Source organism: Leucopleurus acutus (genome assembly GCF_964270905.1).
Source record: "Leucopleurus acutus genome assembly, chromosome: 4".
In the NCBI taxonomy this organism is placed as follows: Eukaryota; Metazoa; Chordata; class Mammalia; order Artiodactyla; family Delphinidae; genus Leucopleurus; species Leucopleurus acutus.
In genome coordinates, this window is record NC_139146.1 from 76553970 (window position 1) to 76565183 (window position 11214).

The following is an 11214-nucleotide window of genomic DNA, read 5'->3' on the forward strand; positions in this document are numbered from 1 at the left end:
CAGTCGAAAAATGGGCAGAAGACCTAAATGGACATTTCTCCAAAGAAGCCATACAGATGGCCAAGAGGCACATGAAAAGATGCTCAACATCACTAATTATTCGAGAAATGCAAATCAAAACTACAATGAGGTATCACCTCACACCAGTCAGAATGGCCATCGTTAAAAAGTCTATAAATAAAAAATGCTGGAGAGGGTGTGGAGAAAAGGGAACCCTCTTGCACTGTTGGTGGGAATGTAAATTGATACAGCCACTATGGAGAACAGTACAGAGGTTCCTCAGAAAACTAAAAATAGAATTACCGTATGACCCAGCAATCCCACTCCTGGCCATTCATCCAGACAAAACTCTAATCCAAAAAGATACAAGCACCACTATGTTCATAGCAGCACCATTCACGATAGCCAAGACATGGAAACAACCTAAATGTCCATCAACAAATGAATGGATGAAGAAGATGTGGTACATATATACAATGGAATACTACTTGGCCATAAAAAAGAACAAAATAATGCCATTTGCAGCAACATGGATGCAACTAGAGATTATCATACTAAGTGAAGTCAGAAAGAGAAAGACAAATATCCTATGATATCCACTTATATGTGGTATCTAAAATATGACACAAATGAACCTATCTATAAAACAGACTCACAGACATAGAGAACAGACTTGTGGTTGCCAAGGTGGGGGGAGGGGAGGGATGGACTGGGAGTTTGGGGTTAGTTGATGCAAACTATTACGTATAGAATGGATAAACAACAAGGTCCTACTGCATAGCACAGGGAACTATATTCAACATCATGACATAAACCATAATGGAAAAGAATACAAAAAAGAATGTATATATATGTATAACTGAGTCACTTTGCCATACAGCAGAAATTAACACATTGTAGATCAACTGTACTTCAATAAGAAAATAATTTAAAAAAAAAGAATCTTAAGTCCTTTAAGACCTTCTTCAAGGCTGCCTATTTTATTTTCTAAAGCTTCTTCAGGTTTTCAATTCTTTCCTAAGATGCAGTGATTAAAACTGGGTAAAGGGATAAGAACGAACCAACAACTCACTCAACTTTCTAGAACTTTCTGTCTGAAAAAGGGCAACTGAAGTCAGAAAAATATTTTAAAGCATTTCTATTGGGCTGGGGTAGACTCTTTGAGATGTGACTTTTTCTGATTCTGATCTAAAAGCGAGGTGAGTCAATGTCAGATGTATTCCCTGGTCTACACATCAGACAGGCAGAAGATGCAAGGAGAAAAGAGGGCAGACATGCAGCAGAGTCCACTGCCTGCATTTCCAATGAGAAGGCATTTTGAGAGGAGTTCTGTGTTTAATCAAAAAATATTTAGGAAGTGCCCAACCATTAGCCAGCCACTGTGCTTATGAAGAATAATCAAGATGGAGTCCCTCTTCTAGGATGCTCCCAGTCTAGTGGGGAAGACAGACATTCAAAGAGCTCTTTGGAGTCAGTGGAAGATGCTGTACTAACTAGAAGAGTTCTTTCTCTCCTCAGGAGCTCTGTTCCCTTTGCTGAAATCCTCACGAGGGTCCTCGGCATGGCTTGGCCCACCTCACTTAATACTGCTCAACCATCCCTAAGTCTCTCTCCTTTGCCCTGGTGTACATTCTTTACAGCACATACTACTACATGAAAATATCTGTTTACTTGTTTCTGTCTAAAGCTTATGGTAAACGCCACAAGAGAGGGATCTTGTGTATCTTATTCAAGTCTGCTTACCCCGACAACAGAAGAGTGCCTGGCAAATTCATATATTCATTCATTCATTCAACATATATTCAAAGCATCTACTAGTGCCAGGCACCGATCTCGGCCCTTGAGGATAGAACAGGGAGCAAGAATTCCCTTCCCTCATGGAGCTTACTTTCAAGTTGAATAATGACAACAGTAAACATTCATTGAGTGCTTTCTATGGATTATCTTATTGAATCCTCACAACAATTCTATGAGATACGTATGATTATAATCGTTATATTATAGGTGAGTAACCAAGGCCCAGAGAGGTCAAGGAACATGCTCAAAGCTCAGTAAGTGGCACGGTTAAGATTTACACTCAGGGAGTCTGGTTCTAGAGTTCTGCATCTTAACTATTCTGCTAGAATGTCTCTTGTTCACATATACATAGTACATGTGCAATAAATATTGTTTAAAAAATTGCTAGAGGGCAGAGGAGCTGAATAGGTGTTTTTCCAAAGAAGACATACGATGGCCAATAGGCACATGAAAAGATGTTCAACATCACTAATTATTAGGGAAATGCAAATCAAAACCACAATGAGCTATCACCTCAAACCTGTGTCAGAATGGCTATTATCAGAAGAGGATGTGGAGAAAAGGGAACCTTTGTACACTGTTGGTGGGAATGTATATTGGTACAACCACTATGGAAAACAGTATGGATATTCCTCAAAAAATTAAGAATAGAACTACCATACAATTCTACTATCCCACTTCTGGCTATTTACCTAAAGAATAAGAAAACACTAATTTGAAAAGAAATACACACCTTATGTTCATCACAGCATTATTTACAACAGCCAAGATATGGAAACAATGTTAAGTGCCCATCCATGCATGAATGGATAAAGATGTGGTACATATACACAATGGAATACCACTCAGCCATAAAAAAGGTGAAATCTTGTCATTGGCAAAAACATGGATGGACCTTGAGGGTATTGTGCTAAGTAAAGTAAGTCAGACGGAGGATAAATATTGTATGATTTCACTCATATGTGGAATCTAAAAAAAATAAAACCCTAAAATAAATAAACAAAGCAAACAAAAATAAACATGTAGATACAGAGAACATAGCAGTGGTTACCAGAGGGGGTAGGGTGGGGGAGATGGCAAAATGGGTAAAGGGGGTCAACTGTATGGTGACAGATGGAAACGAAATTTTTGGTGGTGAGCACCCTGTTGGGTATACAGAAGTAGAAACATAATATTGTATACATGAAACTTATCTAATGTTATAAATTAACGTTACGCCAATAAAAAATTTTAAAAAGTAACACTCTCCACCCCCCCCCCACAAAATGTATAAACAGAATCAGAACATAAAAAAAAAGTCTGGGGTCTTCCCTGGTGGCGCAGTGGTTGAGAGTCCGCCTGCCGATGCAGGGGACACGGGTTCGTGCCCCGGTCCGGGAAGATCCCACATGCCGCGGAGCGGCTGGTCCCGTGAGCCATGGCCGCTGAGCCTGCGCGTCCAGAGCCTGTGTTCCGCAATGGGAGAGGCCACAACAGTGAGAGGCCCGTGTACAGCAAAAAAAAAAAAAAAAAAAAAAAAAGTCTGGAAGCCTACACAGAGCTGCAAAAGGACAAAGACATCATTATGGGGGGTGGGGAGGGGAAAGACAAGGGGTTTCACAAAGAAAGTGACACCAGCTGATCCTTGAAGGCTAAGAATTCAAAGGGTGGAAAGATAAGTGAGGGTGTGATTATAAACAACAGCAAAGAGCAAACAATTACGGTGGCCGGACCACAAAGGGGGTTGGACAGAAGAGGCCAAAATAAGAGTTATTGCTAAGGTAGGTTTTTAACTTGCTACTAAAGGTACTAGCAAGGAAGACCCTTAAGAGTGAATTCTGATTCCACAAATAAAAATTAATTCTAAGGAAGAAGAGGGGATGGGACCCAAAGGAAACAAGGGATTGCCAAGGAGCTCAGCTATAACGGACCATGAACAAAAGGAGTAACCAAGAACGGGAATAAAGGAGCACCATGTTCTCTTCTAACTGTGAGATTTTATTACACATCTTGGTGTCTCTATTAACTTTTTATTAAACTGAATTTTCAAATCTCCTCTTCCAGTTTCGCATGACTTCAGGGACCTGAATAAGATCTAATGGCACTAAATTAATGATAACAGTTTTAGATTTGAGATTATTACGTCACTACCTTTTAGATAGATTTTTTTTTTAGAAAGATGGCTTTGCCTCTTATCACAGAGGCACAGAAAACAAGCAGACCAAGGTCTCTCCACAGAAGGTGGGTTAAGTGTTGACCTCAGAAAAGAAGGGACTGGGAAAAGATTCAGAGTGGCTCCAGGGCAAGCACTCTGGGAGGTAGGTTTGTAACTTGCATGGATACTTTGTTAATCAACAAGACCAGACCTGTTTTGTGCATCCTCAGCTGTAAAGCATCTTAGCACAGTGCTGACACCTGACAGATGCTCAATAAATGCAGGTTAAATGAGACCAATCACCAGAAGGAATGATGCCCCCTCCCTCTCAATACTTGAGGAAGCATAAAGTTTCTTCCGCAGGTAGAAGAACCCTTTCTAGGCTGGAAGAACCTAGAAAATGCATTTCCTATTCTTTGCAAAGCCCCAATACTAAACGGCACAGAAGTTAATGGCACTCTGATGGGTTTGCTTCTATAATTGTTAAAACACTTCCAGGAGTCAGGAGAAATATATTAGGAGAGCTGGCTTTAGCCCCATTTATCTCTGCTGTGGAAAAGTACTCTGGTGGACCTCACATTCTTTTCTGCTCTCCCTGGCATTCTTCTATAAATGGCCCGAGGCACTACACCCCTTATCTCTAAATTTAGGTTGGGAAGAAAGGTTAATTTATGACAAGGTTTCCAGTTTTAGATGCTATTTCTCTTAACATTTTCCCCAAACATAAAGAAAAACTAGGTCTGTACCCTCCTGAGGTTTGCACTCTAGAGATGCTGAGGATCTGGTTTTCATGATAATGAGGTTATATGACTAGTTCTATATGACTATCAGTCTCAATATTTTATAATTGCACTGTGTGAGGGTTTAGAGATGTAAATAGCACGAGAGAAGATGGATATAACTAGCTACAGGCTAGAATTGACAATAATACTTAAATAATCACCAAGCTATCCTTCTGCTCTGATAAGGCAAGTTCCAGTGATTTGGAAAGACTGGGGAAAAATTCCCCTTGGAATGTGTAAGAAAAATGTCAATATTTGGAATGAATTCTTAAGCTATGCTCATTTCTCTTTTCATGGTGTGACTGATAAATTAGACCCAAAGGGCTGTTTCTGTGGGGAAAATGTGTGATTATGATTTAAGTTTAAGGTGATGATAATATAGTAACAGTAAGCTGGTTACACTATTTAAGGCTTTCAATAGTGAACTCTGAAATCAGTGGCAGATGACCTATTAGCCATGTGGACTTCTGGGAAAAACTAAAAAAAAAAAAAAATTACTTGGAAAGCTTGGAGAAAGTCTGAACTGTGTTAAAGAAGCAACTGCTTCTGTCATTTCAGGAGAACTGCCTCTTCTCTCCCTTTTTCCTACCTTGGCTGGGACCGGGAGAGAGTCTGCCAAGGTTGCATTTCTAACCTTCCCTTGAAACTACTGCCTAAGCAGACATTAGAATTAAAAGCTCTTTTTTTTTTTTCTTTTTTGCAAGTCCAGACTCTATTTTCCCCTTTCATTTATGGCAAGCTTGGACTTGTTTGGAATAAAATAAACGATCAAACATAACCTCAAAGGCATTCCTGCTGAACAGTGCATCCTGGGGACAAATTACACAAGAAAGGAAAAAGAAAAACAAAATGGTCATAAGGTTCACAACACAAACGACATCATAAAAACATCCTTCAAAGAGTTTGTATTTTTTCGCCCACAAATAATTAGCTAGTTAGATTACTGTTTGAGAATCTGTAACTTCCAGTAAGTGAATTATTTTCCTTAATATTAAGAAACCATGAAATCCAATTTTTAAAATTCTTACAATCTAACCAAACATGGGACAAACAACTTCTCTCTGAAAATCCTTATACTGTATTTCATCGTCAAACGCCTTTCTCCTATCTCTTGACTTCATCTCTATACACTCAAGCCAAGAAAGAATGGAGAGAAAATGACATTTTTGGGTTCCTAGAAGAGTGGGGGCAGCTTTTGCGAATCGACTTGCCGGCTGTTAGCATGAGCTGGGTGAGCTTTGGGGACGGGAGAATCTGTGGTATCTGGAAATCTTTTCTATACATACACTCGCCCTGCAAGTCCTCACTTTCTTGGCGCACGCATCAATCTCTCAAAACCACCAAAAAAAGAAGGGGAGGCGTCGCCCATCCCTCCCGGCATCACGCGGTGCCAACTCCCCCCTCCCCGAGTCTGCCCGGATGCCCACGGGAGAAGCCGCGGGAACCAGCCAGGTGCGCCGGCCGCGGACGCCCTGTCGGCTCTTCCCCGCAAGGGGGCGCCTGGTTCTCCCCGCCCGCTGGGGCGGGGTCGGAGTCGGAGGGGAAAGCGCACATGCCCACCTTGCTCGCAGGTGCCCTTGCTGACCTGGGTGATAGCCTTCTCCCCGCGGCTCTCGGCCTTCAGGCTGGCGGCGCGCAGCTGGCAGCCGCTGGGGTAGGTGATGCCGTTGCTGCCGCACACCGGGTAGCGGCTCTTGCACACGCACACGCCGCTCACCTCCGGGCCGCCGGCTGCTGCCCCGGCTTTACCCTTCCGCCTCTTGCGGCTCTTCACGCACTCCATCCCCGGCGCGCAGTGCCCCCTGCCGGCGCCGCTGCCCCCGCACGGCTCGCCCTCGCCGCGGGCGCACACCGGGCAGCAGCCGCACGCGTCGCGGGTCTCGCCCAGCTGGCAGCCCCGCGGGGGCAGGGGCGGGCAGGCGGCCGGCTCGCAGGGGCCGCAGGCGTCCGAAGAGGAGGAAGAGGAGAGGGGCAGAAGCAGGAGCAGCAGCCCGGCTGCACCGAGGAGCAAGGCGGACAGCGGCGGCCGCTCCATGGCGGGGAGCGTTGGCGGCGGCGGGAGCGCGAGTGAGGCGCGTCCCGCCGGCCAGCGCTTTAAATCCGGCGCCCCGCCCGGCCGGGCCGCGGGAACCACACCCCCCGGGCGGCTAGAGCTTGGCCGCCTCGTCCGCACCGCCCCTCCCGGGACCGCGGGGCTCGAGCGCGCCCCTGCTGGCGGGGCATCCGCTGGGCCCGGGAACGCTCCGTCTCACGCCTCTTCGCTTTTGGTTTTGGTTCTGAGCGCACCCCGCCGACTGCTGCTCAGCCCCCTGCTCCCGAGGGCTGCACCCCGTCCTTTGGGGCTCTCCCGCAGTGAAGACAGTTCCCTCCCCTCTGGTCCCTCTACTCTCGCAGTCCGGGCATTCATACTTATTAACAACAGCTTTGAGATGACCCCATGTGTAATCCATTATATTCTCCGTGAGTCTGGGAGACCTGAGTGTTGATTGCTCTGCGGTTTGGGAAGCTCTTTTAAGAACAATTAGTTTTTCAAACCCCGCTTGGGGATTTTGTGTCCCCGTTGGCCACAGGCCCGGTGTGGTCTTGGGTGCCAAGCTAAAAGGACAAACCGTTGCCAACCACGCCTGTTCTCAGCACCTCATAACTGCTTCCTTATGCCAAGTTTTAAGTCTGAGTACTGGAACCCATGCGAGAACAAGTCATGTCTTCAGTTTATAATATGTGGTGCTGGACCTCCATCAAACCTGTCCGGAGAACGGAGCACAGCTGGGGGTGCCACTGAGGCCCCTAAAGCACCCCAGTTTTCACCAGTCATTCCGTGAGGTTTTTGATATAAACGACTGACAGTTCCTCCTCAGTCTTTCTCAAAAGTGCTCTGCAAGCTCAACTTCAAAGCTTTTTTTTTCCAAGAAAAAGGGCTCTTCAAATCCCTCTTACCCAGACTTTTGTTTCCATGTTTATTAGCTACACAACACTGCAGTGTGCGTCATTCTGCACGTCACATCTGAGTTCTTTTTTCTTAGCACAAATCCAAGGATGTATAGGATTGCTAACTCAAAGTGTGCGGTTCACTATGCCACCAGCAATGTATAGATGTCACTCTCACCAGTCTTCCTGGGATAATCATTGTAAACTTTTCTGAAAATTAGATAGTCACAAAACTCAGAGAATAAAAAACCAAGCACCCTCCTAACCAGAAAACCTAGCACCTATTCTTTGGCCTCTCCTTAGCATATTCTAGAAAAGTGGCACTTTTTTTTTAAAGGTTATGTGTTGTCATGACAATTGTTTATAAAACAATGAAAAGTCTTTGGAGCAGACTTTTTCTAAGTATTCTTGCCTTTGTCCCTCAGTAATAGAGTTTACATGACCCAGTCTACAGTCCGAAACTAAAACAAATGCAGAGAGGGCACTCTGATATTGCCTGTTCTATCTCAATTTTATTAATTCACTGGTCAAGGTCCACTAAGTTGGTTTCATGACCTGTTATAACTGTTGTAGTTTTAGGATCTCCAGAACCTGAGACAAGGATTCCAGTGCAAGTAGTTTACCTGAGAGGCCATGTCAGGACATACCAACTGGGGGAGGGGGGCAGAGGCAGTAGGGAGTGAGCCGGAGGGGAAGACAGCCAATAAAGATGCTTATCAAGTCAGCTCTGGGCAGGGTGGGCTCTGTAGCCAGATGAAGCCCCCTCAGGCTCTGCAAAGTTTTGTGTATGGGGGGGTTGGGGGAGTAGGGGGCAGGCACTGCACCACTCAGGGCTGTATACCACCGTGTTTTTCAAACCCTGCGTTGGAGCCAGCAGTAAGAAGGCAAATACGAGGCACAGTAGAATCCCTTTGGCAGCGTGGGGAGACCCTTATTGCCCAGCAAGCAGAAGAGCAAGTAGGGTTTTTAATCACTGGAGGGGGTGCCTGGGCTTTGTGTGATGACACCAATCTGGAGGACTTGAAAATAAGAAGAGATGTGCTTATTCAGAAGAAGGAGAAAAGGCAGGAAAATGGGGCCTTTACAAAGAAACTTGACAACCCCTGCCTTCCAAGAAAGAAGATATTGTCACCCATTCAGCTTCAGTTCTGGTGAGACGAAGAGCCTAGATCTGGAGACAGGATATGTTATCTGCAAATAGAGAGCATTTTACTTCTTCCTGTTTAAGCTAGATGACCTATATTTCTTTTTCTTGCCTAATTGCCCTGGTTAGAACCTCTAGTATAACGTGGAATAGATTGGTGAGAGTGAGCTTCCTTGCCTTATTACTGACCTTAGAGGGAAAGCTTTCAGTCTTTCACCATTAAGATGTTAGCTGTGGGTTTTCCATAGATGGTCTTATTACACTGAGGAAATTGCTTTCTATTTCCAGTTTGTTGAGTGCTTTTATCATGAAGAGGTATTGCATTTTGTCAAATGTCTTTTTTTGCATCTACTGAGATGATCAATAAAGTTGTACTTTATTTTATTGATTTTTGAATGTTAAACCAAGCTAGCATTCCTGGATTAAATCCCACTTGTTATATAGTGATATATAATCCTTTTAAATATGTTTCTGGATGTGATTTGCTAATATTTTGCTGAGGATTTTTGCATCTATATTCATAAGAGATATTGGATTGTAATTTTCTTGTGATGTCTTTGATTTTGGTATCAGGGTAATAGTGGGTTCATAGGATGAGTTAGAAGTGTTTTCTTATCTTCTGCTTTTTTGGAAGAGTTTGTGAAGAATTGGTATAATTCTTCTTTAAATGTTTAGTAAAATTCAGTGAAGCCATCTGGACCTGGGTTTTTCTTCATGGGAAGTGTTTGGCTATTAACTCAATCTCTTTACTTATTATAGGTCTGTATTAATTTGCTAGGGTTACCATAACAAAATACCACAGACTGTGTGGTTTAAACAACAGAAATTTATTTTCTCACAGTTCTGGAGGCTGGAAGTTCAAGATCAAGGTGCCAGCAGGGTTGTTTTCCTCTGAGAGTCATAAGGGCAAGATCCTCCCCACAAGGTGCCACCCACAAAATACCAAGAACCCTCCTCCCTTCACTAAATAAGACCTGCTGCTTTACCAGTTGTAGCTTTACATTGCTCAAGTCTGCCTTTCTTATAGATAAGATTTATTGAGATACTCAGTCACAGAATTCTCCCCATCTAGAGCAAGCTCCTGCTTCCTTAGACCTTTGACAAAATTACTCAACCAAAGCCCAAATCCCATGATAATTTCATAACTTCCTCTTACTGAGACCCCCAACAGTTCCATATGGAGTCCATTCTCTCTTGCTAAGATGGGTAATAAACCCAGCTTATTTGACTACGGGTATGTTCCTGGAGGTCTTTACATGAAGGGCAATGACACATGAGAGATTTCCTTTCAGCTCCTTCTCTTCTATCCTACTTCAGCTCAAAATTCTCCTGCCCGAACCCATAGTACACTCCAATAACCTTCGCTGATGGGTCCTTGTACCTGGCAAGCATCCTTCTTTGTGGGGCATCTTTAAGACTTCTCTGGCCAGCAAACTTCAGTGGCGTTTATAGGAAACCCATGGTGCCGTGCAGTCTACGCTGCTGTGTCCCTCTGTGCCCATCCTTCCCAGCAGTTAGACGGCTACCTGGAAAATGGAATGTTTGTCTCCCTTTATTGCAATCGTCACAAATATGTTGGCTTCTCCCCCTTTACTTGGCTTCTTTGGGTGGGGGGGACAGGCATGGAAGGGGAGGAGAAACCTCATGCATCTTCCACTAGGCTCTTATCCCCAACCTCCTTATATAGAGAGGGGGTTAGTGTGCCTGGTGGGGTTGATTGAGGTAGGGCCATTTAGGAAAATTTGAGGAACATTTCTGCTCCAGTTCTTGGTGGCTCTTTTTCAGAATGTGGGGACACATAGCACCTGTACTTTTGGGTTATGGATGCTAGTGCCGTTTTCAGGCAAGGGAAAAGTTGTTCTATTCAATAGCCCGTTACAGTAATTATCCATCATCTTTATCATCATCTCATGTTTTCCCCTCTCCCTCCTCCTTCGTCATCACCAGTAGGTAGATTGTCAGGTGGTGGGATGGGATGTGGATGACCCTCCCAGCCTAGATAAACAGCATGTAAAAAGGAATGAAGCCAGTGGAAACCATTTGGGCACATTCCAGCAACCAGAAAAAGTCCAGCACAGCTGAAGCAAGGTGTGTATGGGGGAAATGGGGGGAAATGAGTCTGGAGAGAGGGCAGATGTCAGATAACCAAGGGCTTTGCAGATCATGCCCAGGACTTTGGACTGAACTTATAGGTGACAGTGAGCTGTTGAAGGTTGAAGGATGCTGGGGAGAGGCAAGATCAGGTTTTCAATGTAGGAAGGTCAATACAGAGGAGAGAAATGCATTCAGATGGAAATGGACTTGAGAAGTAATGTAATTTTCACAGTGCAGAGGCGACCTGAAGCCTATGCAGCGCCTTCATATGAGAAACTATCAAACTCTTAGAAGAAAACAGGCAGAACACTCTATGACATAAATCACAGCAAGAT

General features: G+C 44.2%; 1 protein-coding gene across 1 annotated transcript in view; it reads right to left on the bottom strand.

Annotated features, from left to right (window-relative positions):
* IGFBP7 (insulin like growth factor binding protein 7) overlaps positions 1–6763 on the bottom strand; it is a 74866-nt gene extending 68103 nt beyond the window's left edge. Inside the window, exon 1 of the mRNA XM_082837943.1 lies at positions 6274–6763. Within this exon, the coding sequence (XP_082694069.1) occupies positions 6274–6748 (475 nt within the window). The 5' untranslated portion in view covers positions 6749–6763. The remainder of the gene's footprint in view (positions 1–6273) is intronic.
* Positions 6764–11214: the final 4451 nt, after the last annotated feature.